This window comes from Lissotriton helveticus, chromosome 10 (assembly GCF_964261635.1).
Source record: "Lissotriton helveticus chromosome 10, aLisHel1.1, whole genome shotgun sequence".
Lineage (NCBI taxonomy): Eukaryota > Metazoa > Chordata > Amphibia > Caudata > Salamandridae > Lissotriton > Lissotriton helveticus.
The window spans coordinates 1,014,348,538-1,014,366,940 of record NC_136071.1 but is presented as its reverse complement, the minus strand read 5'-3'; the positions used below and the strand labels follow the sequence as shown (position 1 = coordinate 1,014,366,940).

The window sequence follows — 18,403 nt, the reverse complement described above, 5'->3', positions numbered from 1 at the left end:
CGTTGACTTGTCTGGTCATCGAGAGGGAGGAGTCCAGGATGAAGCCCAGGTTGCGTGCGTGGTCTGTCGGCTTGGGGGCGGTGCCCAGGGCTGGGGGCCACCATGAGTCGTCCCAGGCGGAGGGTGATGGTCCAAGGATGAGGACTTCCGTCTTGTCTGAGTTCAGTTTCAAGCGGCTGTTCTTCATCCACTCGGCGACGTCTTTCATCCCTTCGTGGAGGCTGGTTCTGGCGGTGTCGGGGTCTCTGGTGAGGGAGAGGATCAGCTGGGTGTCATCGGCGTAGGAGATGATGTTGAGGTTGTGTTGGCGTGCGATGGCTGCAAGAGGTCTCATGTAGACGTTGAAGAGGGTGGGGCTGAGTGATGATCCTTGCGGGACGCCGCAGATGACATCGGTGGCCTCGGAACGAAACGAGCGAGGAACGAGATGATCCACTTCAGTGCCTTCTCTTGGATGCCGGTGTTGCTGAGGCGTTGGACTAGGGTGCGGTGGCAGACAGTGTCGAACGCCGCGGAGAGGTCCAGGAGGATGAGTGCCGCTGTTTCCCCGTTGTCGAGAAGGGCTCGGATGTCGTCGGTGGCTGCGATGAGGGCGGTCTCGGTGCTGTGGTTGGCTCTGAAACCGGACTGCGAGGGGTCGAGGGATCCATTCGTCTCGAGGAAGGCGGCAAGCTGTCTGTTGGCGATCTTCTCGATGACTTTGGCATGAAAAGGGAGGAGCGAGATGGGGCGGAAGTTTTTGAGGTCGGTGGGGTCCGCTGTTGGTTTCTTCAGTAGGGCGCTGAGCTCAGCGTGCTTCCAGCTATCCGGGAAGGTGGCGGTGTCAAAGGAGGTGTTGATGACGTCTCGGAGTTGGGGTGCGATGGTGGAGTCGGCCTTGTTGAAGACGTGGTGGGGGCAGGGGTCAGTCGGAGATCCGGAGTGGATGGTGTTCATCGTGCGGGCTGTGTCTTCGGTGGTCACTGCGGTCCAGGTGCGGAGGGTGGCGGCGGGGTGCGTTGGTTTGACGGTTGGGTGCGAGGATGGTGCGCCGAAGCTGTTGTGGATGTCGGCAATCTTGCGGTGGAAGAACGAAGCGAGGGAGTCGCAGAGATCTTGTGATGGGGTGATGTCGTTGTTGCCGGTGCTGGGGTTGGAGAACTCCTTGACGATGCTGAAGAGTTCCTTGCTGTCGCGGGCGTTGTTGTCCAGTCGATCCTTCAGTGATTTCTTCTTGGTGGCGCGGATGAGCTAGTGGTGCTTGCGGGTGGCGTGTTTGAGGGCGGTCATGTTGTCAGTGGTCTGGTCGAGGATCAACGCTTTCTCGAGGGTGCGGCAGGTCTTCTTGGAGTCCTTGAGTTAGTCGGTGAACCAGGGGGCCTTCTTGCTTCTGGGTTTGCTGGGAGGGTTCTTCAGTGGTGCAAGGTCGTTGGCGCAGGCGGTCAGCCACTGCGTGAAGTTGCGGGCTGCTTCGTTTGGGTCCGGTGTCCTGGCAGGTGGGTTCTGGCAGAGGAAGGTGGTGAGTTGGTCGGCGGTGATCTTGCTCCAGCTTCTGTGAGGAACCTGCTGCGGTTGGTGGTGGGTGGTGGTTTTTCTGAAGCTGAAGTGGACGCAGCTGTGGTCTGTCCAGTGAAGTCCGGTGGAGTGGCTGAAGGCGATGTGTTTGCTGTATGAGAAGACGGGATCTAGCGTGTGGCTGGCGTAGTGGGTGGGGGTGTTGACCAGTTGATTGAGTCCGAGGTTGGCGAGGTTGTCCAGCAGGGTGACGGTGTTGCGGTCCAGGTGGAAGTTGAGGTCCCCTAGGAGGATGTAGTCGGCGGAGGAGAGGGCGTGTGGGCTGATGAAGTCCGTGATGTCTTCCCTGAATTGTGTGCGTGGTCCCGGGGGTCTATAGATGAGGGTGCCTCTGAGGGTCGTCTTTGGGTCGGTGTGAATCTGGAAGTGGAGGTGTTCGGCGGCGGTGTAGGTGTTGTCGGCGTCGGCCGTGATGCGGATGGTGTTCTTGTGGACGATGGCGATGCCTCCCCCAGTCTGGTTGATGCGGTCCCTCCTGATGATCTTGTATCCATCCGGGATGGCGATGGCGATGTCGGGGGGCGGAGGAGGCGTTCATCCATGTTTCAGTGAGGAACGCGACATCTGGTGATGTTGTGTCGAGTAGGTTCCAGAGTTCGACGGCGTGTCTGTGGACGGAGCGGGTGTTGAGCAGGATGCACTTGAGGTCGCTGCTGGGGTTTGGCTTTGCGGGCGCGGTGCATGTTCGGAGGCAGGTGAACTTGCAGGTTGTGCAGGTGAAGGGTCCGTGGAAGCGCTTCGGGGCGGGCCCAGCAGCAGGCGGGGATCCGGCCGGCATTGAGTGCGTTGAGGGCGGCGGCGTCGTAGGTCAGTCGGGTCGTCTTGCGTCGGTGGGGGCCAGGGGTCCTGGCACTGGGCGCCATCCAGGCGCAGACGGGCTAACCTTTGGCGCACAATCGGCGCGCCCGCTGCGCGTCCGCGCGGTCGCCATTTATGGTGAAGTGGGAGGGAGGGAGGAGCCGCTGGGAGGCGGGAGCGGGGAGGGCACAGAAGGAAAAGGGGGCGTGGCCGATAGCACGGCGGCGGGAAGCGGGGAGTGGGGCGGGCAGGCACAGGGGGGCAGAGAGACAGTACAACAGCACAGGCAATAACAAAAAAGCAAGAACAGTAACTGGGAAACAAAAACAAGATTAACAAGATGCAGGAAAAACAAAAAGGAAACAAAATATAATCAACAGTACACGTAAATACGGCGGGATCGGCGAGGCAGGCTCAGCGAGGCTGCGGGCAGCAGCGGGGCGAGTTGCACACACCACAGCTGGTGGCCGTGCGGCGCGGGGGTGTCCTGAGAACAGGTCACCTTGCCACTTTGTAGGCATTATCGGATTGATTTCTCAATGTAATCTATTTGGTCATTAGATCAAATTCTAAATATTGTAATAAACATTGTACATTAAAAATAAAGTTACTATACAAGAGTGATGCTATATTTTACATCTGAACACAAGTGCAGTTACCTTGCAGACAACAGGATCATGATTTGAATAGTGTAGCAGATGCAGTGGCACAGGCCCAAAAGTTGTCAGAGCTACTCTAAACACCAATATTGCTATATTTTACTACTAAACAGGCAGTCACAAATGCAGTTATCTTGCAGGGACTAGGGATATGATTTGAATGTTGCAGCGGCACCGGTCCCAAAAGTTGCCAGAACTCCTCTAAACACATAATATTACTATTGTATCAATTCATTCTATTATTTCCATCTTTCACTTTTCAAAATTTTGCTATTACTTACCCAAACTATACCACTACTAACAGCACAATATATTGTATTTTTTTACATAAACATGACATAACATTTTAACAGACTTTCTGTAACTTACATTGTACAACTTCTCAGCAAGCTACCACTTAAAACAAAAAACAGCTTATTATTAATCACATAGGCAAAACCGAATGCATTTACCAATGCTTGTTATTGATGATGGCTTTAAGATTAGATATATGTAAATGTATGATGCGTGGTGAAATCGTGTGACTTTTGTTTTGATGTATTATTTTGAAACATTTAACCCATTTAGTTAGACAAATAGTGATATAAGATGATTTGTCAGTAGGGTCACACATAATGTCATAAGGAATCTGATAATAACCTTAAGAATGTTAACAAATAACTAATATTTGCACTTGTGAATGTTCAGGACTATGTGGAAAACAAATTAAAATACGACAATTAAACAAGTACTACTAGTAGTTTAGGAGAATTTAGGAATATAAATATTATGTTATGGTGTCCCACCTTTCGAGACCATGAGCAAATCTGAGGTTCCAAGGGGATGTGATTAGAGACAAGCAAGGATATCTAGATAAAAAGGTGCCACGATCTTGGACAGCTGTACAGGGTCTCCAGCCGTAGGGTTGGGGGTGTCATGCAGACCGCAATGGGGGTGTGGGGGAGGGACTGTGTGGGAGAGGCACAGGAAAAGGAGGGAACTCAAATGCGAGGTGGGGACCAAGGATAATAGAACCAGGGAACATCTCTTTTGTAGCTCGAGCACCTACCTGCACAGCGCATGCATTCGCTGGTTACAATCAGGATGAAATAAAAGGTAAGGAAGTTTTGGAACTTACTGGAGATTCACGTGATCATCTTTGGGGTTTAGTGTCTCCAAGAACACTTTTCTACTTTCTAATAGTCAATGGGTGCATTCAAGTTTGAAAATTGTATACATTATTCTGCTTTTATAGCAGGAGTGTCTGTTGTAACTTGGTACTGCTGGGATTGCACCAAAGTACGTAGACGGGACTATCAGGAAAGTGTGGCCACAGCTGCTTTTGTAATTTAGCAAGAAGACAAATGTCATTGGCTATATCAATTGGCAGCAATCTCCCTAGTTTACCATTACACAAACACCAATTACCTGCAAAAAAAGTTTACCAAATTGTGGATGACTATATAAAATACTGGACAGTTTCACTTTTGGCATTTGCTGCTGTATAGGAATAAACAACATGCATATGGAGAAGTGTGGCTGAATGGTTAGAAGCGGCAGACCCTGAAGCAGAGGTCGGCCCGGGACCAGGGTTCAATTCCCGTCACGGCAGGGTCTTGGGTCAATGTCCGCGGACTCGATAATTCTCGCCTAGGTGCCTAAGCTAACCATGGGTCCCACTCTGCAACTCTGGGCAATAGCTTGCTTAATCTCCACAACGGCCCCATCAGCGCCGGGGATGCCTGGCTTCACCTTGGGGGTGCCCAGGAGGGACCATCTCACAGGGAAAGCCAGGACGGGTTCCCCAGCGGTATACAGCGCCAGGACACTCCGAGATGGAGTAACAGTGCGCTTTACAAGTATACATTTACATTTACATACTAGTAGTGTACATATATGATGTGAAATATGAACAATTGCATCACAAATAGAATTGCATTTGTAGGGAGGGTGTTCACCTGACAAAAGGCAGCCAATCCTTCGGTGAGCCATTAAGCGTTTTCTAACAGCATTTTCAAATAGCAGCCGGATGTTGCTCTTCACAGTGTCCCGGTCGTAACCTAAACCAGTATTCCAAAAAATAACACCAACATGATCATGTAAGTGCCTTGAATAAGCCCACGCAGTGCTCAGCATAACGTCTTATTCTGTCTGCAGAGTTTTGTAATTTTGGAACTGTGAAGGAGCTGATCAAATATGGAAGTCAGTATAGAAAGAAGAGAAGCCCTAGCAGGATAAATGAAGAGAAAATATACCAAAATAAGTTATCACTCACTTGTTACAAGTAAAGGAATTTTCCATCTATTGCTTAGACCACTCAACATACATTAATATTTATTTATATGAGCCAGGGCATTATTGTTATGTAGAAAGTGCCAAATTGTCATGGATATAAACAGAAAAACCAACTTAATGGTAGCACAGGGTCGAGACCTCATCAGAGGGATGCCTAGTGTGTGTGAACTGACAGCGAAATCCTTCACTGGGTACCCTCAGTGTTATAGAGGTTTCCCATCAGAATTCCAACCTGTACCGCCCTACATCATTTGGGAGTCTGGCAAAGGGCACACGGAGAGTGACCCAATGTACGATTTGGCAAAATCATACCTATCCGTCTTCTATGTCCCAATGTGTCTTGGTGTATATTGGGTATCAGGTGGTATCTGACTAGCAGTGCTAAATAGTGAATAATAAAGTGTAACTAAAGAATAGAAAGTGTGGGTAAAATTGGGTATAGGAAGGAAAAAGAGTTTAATTGAGACCTTCCATTCCCAACACTAAAACCAGTGCAAAAGGTAGTGCCAACAAATAGCTACCTTGACAGGCGTAATGGTCATGGTCGACATGTTTCTGCAGTTTTACCTTGGGCCCATAGGTCACCTACTGCTTCATCAGGACCTTCTCTGCTACTGCTTCATTAAGTGAACAAACATAAATGGGAAGTGAAGTAATACTTATCACTTTTAAATCTCCTAGTGGCGAGATCCCCGGATATCACAGTAAAACACACACCAATATATAAAGAAAAAGAAAAAGAACTAATTAGCTCATTTCTCACATGCAGCAAAGGGTCATAAATTGTATCATACTTTAGCTGCTCATTTGATCATGACAATCACAGGGTTGTGAGACAGTACATCATGTTCTCTAACTATAAGTAACATGAGAGCGAAGTCAACTTTTTTGTAAGATACACTCACCTAATGATCTGGAGAATGTTGCCCCACCTCACCCGGCATCAGCGCAGGTATGACGGAGCCCCGCTCTAAGTGACTCCATTTTTTCTGTTTGCCTCCTCTGTTTACGATGTTTTGCTGGTATATGCTTTGGGCACTGTGCCACTGCTGATCAGTGCCACAGTGCAAGTGCTCCCTATGTGAAATTGCTGTATTGATTGAATTCCATGTTTGGCTTATTTGGTTTACTGTCAGTCCCTAGTAGAGTGCACCAGGAGTGCCAGGGCTTGTAAATACAAAAGCGGCTAGTGGGCTTGCAGCACGTGTTGTGCCACCCACAAGAGCGGCCTAGTAAAAGTATGTCTGAAGGTCTGCCATTGCTAGACCACGTGCAGTATGGTACTGTCACGCAGACTGCGCAAGTACACCTACTTGCCAGTCCCTAAACCTTCCCTTAACTTCATGTTAGTCACCCCTATGGTAGGCCCACGGGCAGGGTGCATTGTAAGCATAAGGTAGGACAAGCCTGACAAGGTTGGCATGTCCTAATAGTGAATTACAGCCATATTCGTTTTCACTATTGTAAGGTAACCTGCTCTCCATCAGTTAGAATGGGCTGCCAGGATTATTAATGCTATAATCCTAGCGGGCTCGGGGAGCATGGTGCAATGTCGAGTTTGGTATCCCTGAACTCAGGGTTTAATAACGCATCCGTTTGTGTGGATGGTTTTTGGACTCTGTGTTTGAAAATAGCACTTTTAGAAAGTAGCTATTTTCTTGTCTAACTGTCTACCGGTCTCTGCTGGTTCTGGTGTGCGTGTGACAGGAGCTGGGTGGCTCCAGAGGTCTGAATGAGTCAGTGTGGGATGAGTGGGGCATTTGCATTGAGAGTAGGGGAAGAGTAGCTCCTGATAGCCTGCCCTGCCTGATACAATGCTGGCTCCGCCCCCCTGCCAGGCGACTGATGTCTCTGCCTGCCTGGGACTTTCCTGGCCCACCTCCTGCCGGACGACAACTGATGGCCCTGCCCCTGCCAGTGACAATGCTGGCTCCGCTCCTGCTGGGCGGCTGAAGACTCTGCCCTGCACAGTGAATAGGCCAGGTGCCTCGACCTGGCAACACCCACAACAAACCCGAGATGGGGGGAAATCCCCTTCATGGACAAAGGGATCAAAGCCAAAAAGGGGTATAAGAGAAGGACCCCTGAACCAAGAATTTAGATCACTTCTGACAAGGAAACCTGAACCAAGGACAAGAAGCCTGCTGATCCAAGGACTGCTTACCCCTTCTGCCAGAGTGCTGTTTGTTGGGGGAATCCTGCAGTTGCTTCTTTATTTTTGCCAAGGAACCAGGAGAGAGGAACTGTGTGTGTACTCTCAAACTTTGCTAAGAAAATCTCCAAGGGTTGGAAGAGTGCCAGCCTCCTGTTGAAGTCACAGGGCCAAAGGACTTCATCTATTTGCTAAAAGTGCTTGTTGCTGGAACCTGAAATCCAGCACCTCTGAAGAATCCAGCAATCTCGACGCCGACGGACGCCGCCGAATCCAGCTCGACATCGTGAGTAACGGCTCCAGTGTACCGCACCTTCGACGCCGGCCGCCGGGCCCGATCGACGCCAGTAGCGACGCCAGTGAGTAGTGAGTTCGGCTCCAGCTCCAAGTGACCCTGTGTCGACGCCGCTGCTGATCGCGTCGACGCCGAGCCCTCTCGACGCCGTGAGCGCTGCTCACTCTTGCAACATCGACATCGACGACGACGCCGTATCCTGCTTCACCTCGTGAGCGCTGCTCCTGCCTGACTTCGGTCGACGCCGCTGCAGATCACCCCGACTCCGAGGCCCGATCGACGCCGAAGACGCGACGCCGGACATCTCGACGCCGCTGATCATCGAGTGCTTCACTTTTCCAAGGTACTGTGTTGTGGGGGTCTGTGCGACTCCGGGCTCGACGTAGCGCTCCTCGCGGTCGACGCCGAACCTTTGGATTAACTTTGCCTCGACGTCGTGTGACTCCCGGGTGGGTTACATTGTTGCCAAGACCTGTGTTTTAGAGAAGAAGAGTTGCTTATGTTACTAAAGACTTTGTGCTAAGAAGAAACTGTGCTTGAACTATTATTTTTCCTTCCAAGAGTATTTATTAAGATTGTGGTATATTTTTGTCGTTATTTGGTCTTGTGCTAAGCCTTATATAAAAATCCTTATTTTTATAATACTACTGTGTCGTGTCCATTTGTAGTGTATTCACTTTATTACTGTATGTGGTCATAAATGCTTAACGCACTGCCTCTGAGATAAGCCTGTCTGCTTTGCCAAGCTACCAAGGGGGTGAGCAGGGGTTATCTAAGTGTGTGATCCCCTTGCCCTGACTAGAAAAGGTGTGTCCATATTTGTCAGAAGTGTATACCTCTGCCAACTAGAGACAGCCGCTTCTAACATTGGTGGGTCAGCGGTGAGGATTTGAACTTTGCATTTATGACCCATGTGCAGTGATTAGTGTGCGCTACATAGTGAAAGCAGACCATAGCGCACCCACAATCTACTTGGTTGGATATTCTATTTTTGTTCTCCGCTTTCCTGGAGCTTGATTTTTGAAAACTGCCAGTTTTGACCATGAGTGATGCCGGAGTCACTGCCCCTGTTGTTGTTGTGGAGGAATTTGATAGGAGTAAGATCAACGACTATCAGTTAAAGGATCTGAAATCCTTTTGCAAGCAATTTAAAGTTCCTACCACAGGCTGCAAAAACAAACCAGAATATCTCAAAGCATTGCAGGCCTGGGTAGAGGCCAGAGATTCCTCTGATCCGGTGGTGGTACCGACAGGGGAAGGGGAAGAGGAGGTGCCAGTGAATGGGCCCCCCTCCCCTCCTGGCAGCAGTGTTTCCTCCAAAGGTCTTTCTCCTGAAGAAAGAGAAGAAAGGGCGAAGGAGCGGGCATACAACATGGAAATGGCAAAACTTAAGATAAATGGGCAGTTGGAGATAGAGAATGCAAGAGGCAGGAGAGAAGCTGATCTGGAGATCAAAAGGTTGGAGTTTGAAAGAGAGAAGTTAGCTTTAGAGCGTGATACCAGGTTGAGGGAGTTGGAGCTCAAAGCTAAAGAGTAGGAATTGAATCCCTCTGGTGGCAGCATCCCATCTGTGCCTGCAGAAAGTAGGTTTTATTTTCCTAAAGATGTGATCAAAGATTTTCAGAAGAATGAAGATATTGGTCAATGGTTTAAAGCATATGAGTTAGCATTGTTGGCCCACCGGGTCCCTGAGAAGGATTGGGGAGCGGGGTTGTGGGGTCGCTTTGTGAATGAGGGAAGAGATACCCTGTTAGACATGCCTGTTGAGGATAGGATGTCTTATACTCATATGAAGGATGCTTTAATGTTAAGGTATGGCCTAACCCCAGAAAAGTACAGACAGGCCTTTAGAGAATGTAAGAAGTTGCCTGGTACTACGTGGGTTGAATATGTGTCATTTTTTTGCAGAGCCATGGATGGTTGGGTAAAGGGCAGCAAAGTGGAAAGTTATGATGCTCTTTATGATTTGTTTGCTTGGGAGCACTTGTCTAATAATTGTTTTCCAGAGCTGCGCCAGCACCTTATTGATAGCAAGATATCTAACCCTAGAAAACTTGCTGAGGAGGCGGACCGCTGGGTCAGTACCAGGGTCCACAAGGGTCCAGTGGGAGACTCAGCCAAAGGTGGGCAGGGTCCCCAGCAGAAGAGTGGGGGGGACAAGGGTAAACAGAGGGAGTTCCAGAAAGGGCCCCAAAGTAATCCCCAAGGGAACCAAGGGAAGGGTTCCCAGCCTCCCCCAGATAAGAAATCAGAGGCCCCGACAGGTAAACCTGTTCGTAGGGGCCCAATGACCTGCTTCGCTTGTAAGCAGGTGGGACATAGTTTTTATGATCCTCAGTGTCCCTTGAAGAACTCTAGTGCACCACCCAGTGCACCCCCCCGTCAGTTGGCGAGTGTAGCCCTGGGAGGGGAGGAGATGGTTGCCCATGGTGGGGAGGGTCCCGCAGAGATGTCCCTGGTCTCTCTAGGAGACATGGAATTGGTCCCTCCACCCCCTCTGCCTAGTAACACTAAGAAATATAGGCAGTGGGTGACCATTAATGGCCATAGAGTGGAAGCTCTCAGAGACACCGGAGCGAGTGTGACAGCTGTCAAGTGTCACTTGGTGTCCAGAGAGCAGGTTGTTCCCCACGCATTCTACCCTGTGATAGCTGCTGACAACTCCCAGAGAGAGTGTGAGGTAGCTCAAGTTTCCTTTGAATGGGGGGGAGTTTCAGGTACTCTTCAAGTTGCTGTAAGGCCCGCCATGCCTGTTGATTGTCTCCTGGGCAATGATTTGGAAGACTCCCCTTGGGCTAAGGTGGAGAGGGAGACACATTTGAAAATGTTGGGTGTGCTAGAGTGGGTGTGTGCAACCACTCGATACATGACAGCAAGTAAGGGTGTTGATGGGGTTCTGGAGCCTGAAAGTATAGCCCAGGACCCAGCTGTGAAGAGAAGAGGCAGGGGGCGCGGGAAACCGTCCCCCGTAGTTCCCGTGGTCCAGGAGGAGGCAGACCCTGAGGGGCATGCCCTGGAACCCACAGGTGAACAAGTTGCTGAACTGGGAGACCTGCCCGAGCTGACCCACTGGCAGCAGGATGGTGGTCCCTCCAGGGAGGAATTCTGTGCAGAACAGAAAGTGTGCCCTTCTCTTGTGGGTATGAGGCAGCAGGCCTCAGCCCAGACAACAGGTGATCAGTCAGGGTCACATTTGGTCTACTGGGAGAACGATCTCCTGTATAGCGAGCCTAAGGCTGCTGAGCCTGGGTCAGCCCGTGTGCTGGTGGTACCCCAGCGCTTCAGAGCCTTCCTACTGGGTTTGGCTCATGACGTTCCGTTAGCTGGACATCTGGGGCAGGACAAGACCTATGACAGGCTTGTCACCCATTTTTATTGGCCTCAGATGAGAAGGGATACAGATATCCATTGCAAGACCTGTCAAACTTGCCAGGCAAGTGGGAAAAGCGGGCGGAAGCAGAAGGCTCCCCTCCAACCTTTTCCCGTGGTGAGTACCCCCTTTGACCGGGTGGGGATTGACATTGTTGGGCCCCTGGACCCCAAGACAGCCCTGGGCAACAGGTTCATCCTGGTCTTGGTGGACCATGCCACACGGTACCCGGAAGCCATCCCTCTCAGAACAGTGACGGCCCCCGTGTGGGATGGGCACTGATGGGTGTTTTCTCCCGAATGGGGTTCCCCAGAGAGGTGGTGTCAGACCGGGGCACCAACTTCATTTCCAACTATATGAAGTCTCTGTGGAAGGAGTGTGGGGTAACCTACAAGTTCACCACTCCTTACCACCCTCAAGGTAATGGGTTGGTTGAGAGATTCAACCGTACCCTTAAAGGCATGATTATGGGTCTTGAAGAACCAATGAGGCGTAAATGGGACGTCCTCTTGCCATGCCTGCTGTTTGCTTACCGTGAGGTGCCACAGAAGTCTCTAGGGTTCAGCCCCTTTGAGCTTTTGTATGGACACCCGGTAAGAGGACCTTTGAGTCTGGTCAGAGAAGGCTGGGAGCAATCTCCCAGGAAACCTCCCCAGGATGTATACAGTTACATGCTGGCCTTTAGGAACCAGACTCGGCGCTTCAGAGATCTTGCTCAGGCAAATCTGGAGGCCAGCCAGGAAGAAATGAAGCGGTGGTACGACCAGAAGGCCACTCTGGTAGAGCTTCAGCCTGGACCGAAAGTTTGGGTCATGTCCCCTGTGGAACCTTGTGCGCTCAAGGACAGGTGGACTGGACCATTTGAGGTTGTGGAGAAAAAGAGCGATGTCACCTACATGGTGGACTTAAAATCTCCCAGGAACCCCTTGCGGGTCCTGCATGTCAACCGTTTGAAGCCCCACTTAGAAAGGTCCGAAGTGGGCATGCTCCTAGCTACAGATGCTGGAATGGAGGAGGAGAGTGAGCCTCTTCCTGACCTCCTGTATGCAAAAGAGCAAGATGGGTCAGTGGATGGTGTTGTCCTCTCTGACACACTGACCCCTGAACAGCAGCAGGATTGTCGCCAATTGTTGGGACAATTCCCTGATCTGTTTTCCTTGATTCCTGGTGTCACTCAGTGGTGTGTCCATGATGTGGACACCGGGGACAGCACTCCTGTGAAGCACAAGGCTTACAGAGTGACTGACAAGGTCAGAGCATACATCAAGGAGGAGGTCTCCAAAATGTTTGCCTTAGGGGTGGTTGAGTCCTCTAGCAGTCCTTGGGCCAGCCCAGTGGTCTTGGTCCCAAAGGCTGCAGCGCCTGGTGCTTCACCGGAACTTCGGTTCTGTGTGGATTACCGAGGACTCAATTCAGTCACCAAGACTGACGCGCACCCCATCCCCAGAGCTGATGAGCTCATAGATCGGTTAGGGGCTGCCCGGTACCTTAGTACGTTTGATCTAACGTCTGGATACTGGCAGATCGCCTTGACTGATGGGGTAAAAGAGAGGTCAGCATTCTCCACACCAGATGGGCACTACCAGTTCCGGGTTATGCCCTTTGGGATGAAGAATGCCCCTGCCACCTTCCAGAGGTTGGACAACCAGGTCTTGGCTGGACTGGAGGATTTCAGTGCCGCCTACCTGGACGACATCGCAGTGTTCAGCGCCAGCTGGGAGGAACACTTGCGCCACCTCCAGGAAGTGTTGTTGGCCCTGCGCAGAGCAGGCCTCACAATCAAAGCCAGTAAGTGCCAGATTGGGCAGGGTTCAGTGGTGTATTTGGGGCACCAAGTAGGGAGCGGCAAGGTGGCCCCCCTGCAACCCAAGATTGATACCATCCTGGCATGGGCACCGCCCAAAACCCAGACTCAGGTGAGAGCCTTCTTGGGTCTCACGGGTTATTACAGGAGGTTCGTCAAGGATTATGGTAACATTGTGCACCCCTTGACTTCGCTGACTTCCAGGAAGCAGCCACGACTTGTGATCTGGACTGACGCCTGTCAGACGGCCTTTGACACCCTGAAAACTGCAATGTGCACAGCACCCATACTCCAGGCACCCGACTTTTCTAAAGAATTTGTTGTCCAGACGGACGCTTCAGAGCATGGCGTGGGGGCTGTTCTAGCTCAGGTGAATGAAGAGGGCCGAGACTTACCTGTAGCCTTCATCAGTAGAAGGTTACTTCCCAGGGAACAGAGGTGGAGTGCGATAGAGAGAGAAGCATTTGCTGTGGTCTGGGCACTGAAGAAGCTAAGACCCTACCTGTTTGGGACTCACTTCCGGGTTCAGACAGACCACAGGCCCCTCAGATGGTTGATGCAGATGAGGGGTGAGAATCCAAAGCTGTTGAGGTGGTCCATTTCCCTACAGGGGATGGACTTCACGGTGGAACACCGCCCTGGCACAGATCACGCCAATGCTGATGGTCTGTCCAGATTTTTCCGCCTTAGTGATGAGGACTCCCTAGGGTAAGGGTAGTTCTCCCCACATTTCAGCTGGAGGGGACACGTGTTAGACCTGACATCATTGGCATGAGTCTCTCCTCCATTTTTTCTGTTTGCCTCCTCTGTTTACGATGTTTTGCTGGTATATGCTTTGGGCACTGTGCCACTGCTGATCAGTGCCACAGTGCAAGTGCTCCCTATGTGAAATTGCTGTATTGATTGAATTCCATGTTTGGCTTATTTGGTTTACTGTCAGTCCCTAGTAGAGTGCACCAGAGTGCCAGGGCTTGTAAATACAAATGCGGCTAGTGGGCTTGCAGCACGTGTTGTGCCACCCACAAGAGCGGCCTAGTAAAAGTATGTCTGAAGGTCTGCCATTGCTAGACCACGTGCAGTCTGGTACTGTCACGCAGACTGCGCAAGTACACCTACTTGCCAGTCCCTAAACCTTCCCTTAACTTCATGTTAGTCACCCCTATGGTAGGCCCACGGGCAGGGTGCATTGTAAGCATAAGGTAGGACAAGCCTGACAAGGTTGGCATGTCCTAATAGTGAATTAAAGCCATATTCGTTTTCACTATTGTAAGGTAACCTGCTCTCCATCAGTTAGAATGGGCTGCCAGGATTATTAATGCTATAATCCTAGCGGGCTCGGGGAGCATGGTGCAATGTCGAGTTTGGTATCCCTGAACTCAGGGTTTAATAACGCATCCGTTTGTGTGGATGGTTTTTGGACTCTGTGTTTGAAAATAGCACTTTTAGAAAGTAGCTATTTTCTTGTCTAACTGTCTACCGGTCTCTGCTGGTTCTGGTGTGCGTGTGACAGGAGCTGGGTGGCTCCAGAGGTCTGAATGAGTCAGTGTGGGATGAGTGGGGCATTTGCATTGAGAGTAGGGGAAGTGTAGCTCCTGATAGCCTGCCCTGCCTGATACAATGCTGGCTCCGCCCCCCTGCCAGGCGACTGATGTCTCTGTGCCTGCCTGGGACTTTCCTGGCCCACCTCCTGCCGGACAACTGATGGCCCTGCCCCTGCCAGTGACAATGCTGGCTCCGCTCCTGCTGGGCGGCTGAATACTGTGCCCTGCACAGTGAATAGGCCAGGTGCCTCGACCTGGCAACACCCACAACAAACCCGAGATGGGGGGAAATCCCCTGCATGGACAAAGGGATCAAAGCCAAAAAGGGGTATAAGAGAAGGACCCCTGAACCAAGAATTTAGATCACTTCTGACAAGGAAACCTGAACCAAGGACAAGAAGCCTGCTGATCCAAGGACTGCTTACCCCTTCTGCCAGAGTGCTGTTTGTTGGGGGAATCCTGCAGTTGCTTCTTTATTTTTGCCAAGGAACCAGGAGAGAGGAACTGTGTGTGTACTCTCAAACTTTGCTAAGAAAATCTCCAAGGGTTGGAAGAGTGCCAGCCTCCTGTTGAAGTCTCAGGGCCAAAGGACTTCATCTATTTGCTAAAAGTGCTTGTTGCTGGAACCTGAAATCCAGCACCTCTGAAGAATCCAGCAATCTCGACGCCGACGGACGCCGCCGAATCCAGCTCGACATCGTGAGTAACGGCTCCAGTGTCCCGCACCTTCGACGCCGGCCGCCGGGCCCGATCGACGCCAGTAGCGACGCCAGTGAGTAGCGAGTTCGGCTCCAGCTCCAAGTGACCCTGTGTCGACGCCGCTGCTGATCGCGTCGACGCCGAGCCCTCTCGACGCCGTGAGCGCTGCTCACTCTTGCAACATCGACATCGACGACGACGCCGTATCCTGCTTCACCTCGTGAGCGCTGCTCCTGCCTGACTTCGGTCGACGCCGCTGCAGATCGCCCCGACTCCGAGGCCCGATCGACGCCGAAGACGCGACGCCGGACATCTCGACGCCGCTGATCATCGAGTGCTTCACTTTTCCAAGGTACTTTTTTAGTGGGGTCTGTGCGACTCCAGGCTCGACGTAGCGCTCCTCGAGGTCGACGCCGAACCTTTGGATTAACTTTGCCTCGACGTCGTGTGACTCCCGGGTGGGTTACATTGTTGCCAAGACCTGTGTTTTAGAGAAGAAGAGTTGCTTTTGTTACTAAAGACTTTGTGCTAAGAAGAAACCGTGCTTGAACTATTATTTTTCCTTCCAAGAGTATTTATTAAGATTGTGGTATATTTTTGTCGTTATTTGGTCTTGTGCTAAGCCTTATATAAAAATCCTTATTTTTATAATACTACTGTGTCGTGTCCATTTGTAGTGTATTCACTTTATTACTGTATGTTGTCATAAATGCTTAACGCACTGCCTCTGAGATAAGCCTGTCTGCTTTGCCAAGCTACCAAGGGGGTGAGCAGGGGTTATCTAAGTGTGTGATCCCCTTGCCCTGACTAGAAAAGGTGTGTCCCTATTTGTCAGAAGTGTATACCTCTGCCAACTAGAGACAGCCGCTTCTAACATTCACTATTTAGCACTGCTAGTCAGATACCACCTGATACCCAATATACACCAAGACACATTGGGACATAGAAGACGGATAGGTATGATTTTGCCAAATCGTACATTGGGTCACTCTCCGTGTGCCCTTTGCCAGACTCCCAAATGATGTAGGGCGGTACAGGTTGGAATTCTGATGGGAAACCTCTATAACACTGAGAGTACCCAGTGAAGGATTTTGCTGTCAGTTCACACACACTAGGCATCCCTCTGATGAGGTCTCTACCCTGTGCTACCATTAAGTTGGTTTTTCTGTATGTTTTGGGGCTGTAGCACTGTTGGTCTTTAAATATCCCCGACCCCCTTTTGTGTGATTATTGTTATGGATATAAACACAAATATTTACTTTTGTCTTCATTTTAGGCAGAGAAATTCAAAATAAAGTACATAAGGTTTTTCATGCAATCAAAAACGATTTTATATTGACATACTGTTATACAATTACACACATATATAGATATATATATATATGTATATATATATATATAGATCACGTGACTCTCCTTGAATCTCTCTCGGCGTCTCCGACCCAGCCTGGCCCCGAGCACACACCAGCAAACAAAGGGAGACGGACCACAATGATTCAGCTTCGGCAGATTTTAATTGAAGCACAGAGCAGCTACGCGTTTCTGGCAAGGTATGCCCTTGATCACGCCGCAACCCGCAATATATATATATAGATATATATATATATATAGATCTATATATATATATATATATAGATATATATATATATATATATATCTATATATATATATATAGAAATTTTCCTTAACTTTGCCTCGCGGCGCTCTGCTCCTTTCCTGAAAGTTTGGGGGGGATTCGTCAAGCGGGGGCCGAGATAAAAGGGGGTCCCAAAACGTGTTTTCCCCATGTTAATTTCCATAGGGCGGTTGGACTCACTTTTAGCCCGAACGGCTGAATGGTTTTCCACCAAACTTGGCAAAATTGTAGGGACTGGTAGCCCGATGTGCCTTTGCTATGTCTCAAGATATGTGCTCCAGTGGTTTTTACGAAAATTAACTTTGAAAAAATATATATTGGGCTATATATATGTTAGAGCCCAAATGTAGCCCAATGTAGCCCAATGTAGCCCAGATGGCCACCAGAGACAAAAAAAAACAAATGTAGCCCAAATATCAGCCAGATGTAGCCCAACTATAGCCCAATGACAGAATGTCCCAGAGTGTTCTAAAGAACAACTAGAGCGCTAACAGTCTTACTTATGACAAAAGTATGGCACACCTGAAGTCATCTTGATTGGAATAAAGTGTTAACACTTAAAACATTTAATTTGCAAAGGAACAAAATGAGGGAGTTCATTTTGCCATAGAAATTATGATTAGTGCTGAAGAAAAAAAAATTAGGGCACACTTTGAGTGACTTCTCAAATCCTCTTATATTTCATTAAAAAAATTCTGATATGCAGTCTCCCAAGATGGCCACCAGAGACAAAAGAGCCCAAATGTAGCCCAAATATCAGCCAGATGTAGCCCAACTATAGCCCAATGACAGAATGTCCCAGAGTGTTCTAAAGAACAACTAGAACGCTAACAGTCTTACTTATGACAAAAGTATGGCACACCTGAAGTCATCTTGATTGGAATAAAGTGGTAACACTTAATACATTTAATTCGAAAAGGAACAAAATGAGGGGTTTCATTTTGCCATAGAAATTGTATATATATATATATATATATATTCACTGAAAAAACCATAGGTTACACACCAGTTATAGTTAGGAATTAGCATTTAAAAAACCTTTGAAATTCACTGAAAAAACCATAGGTTTCACACCAGTTATAGTTAGCTGGAAATTTTACTCGCATAAAACCATTGAAATTCCCACGTTATAGTTAGTTGGACTCACTATAACTTGCACGTCTGCAATGCACTGCTGATGACGTCACATATTACATCACTCATGCATATATTAAATATTTAAACATTACTCGCTAATATATGTATTCACTAAGATACACTTAATAAGCCAGTTAACCAATCAATTTTTTTTTATAAAAACACTGAAAAAACCATAGGTTTCAGGCCTTATATAGTTAGGAATTAGCATTTAAAAAACCTTTGAAATTCACAGAAAAAAACATAGGTTTCAGGCCTTATATAGTTAGGAATCAGCATTTAAAAAACCTTTGAAATTCACTGAAAAAACCATAGGTTTCGGGCCTTATATAGTTAGGAATTAGCATTTAAAAAAAACTTTGAAATTCACTGAAAAAACCATAGGTTTCAGGAGTTATATAGTTAGGAATTCGTTTTTAAAAAACCTTTGAAATTCACTCAAAAACTATAAGTTTTAGTGGTGTTATAGTTAGCTGGACATTGT

At 49.1% G+C, this 18,403-nt stretch overlaps 1 protein-coding gene across 2 annotated transcripts in view; it reads right to left on the bottom strand.

Moving 5' to 3' along the window:
* ASNS (asparagine synthetase (glutamine-hydrolyzing)) overlaps nt 1-18,403 on the bottom strand; it is a 552,217-nt gene that overhangs the window by 237,226 nt on the left and 296,588 nt on the right. For both annotated transcript variants that reach the window (XM_078663713.1, XM_078663714.1), the window contains exon 5: nt 4,949-5,050. In XM_078663713.1, coding sequence (XP_078519839.1) covers nt 4,949-5,050 — 102 coding nt within the window. The remainder of the gene's footprint in view (nt 1-4,948; nt 5,051-18,403) is intronic.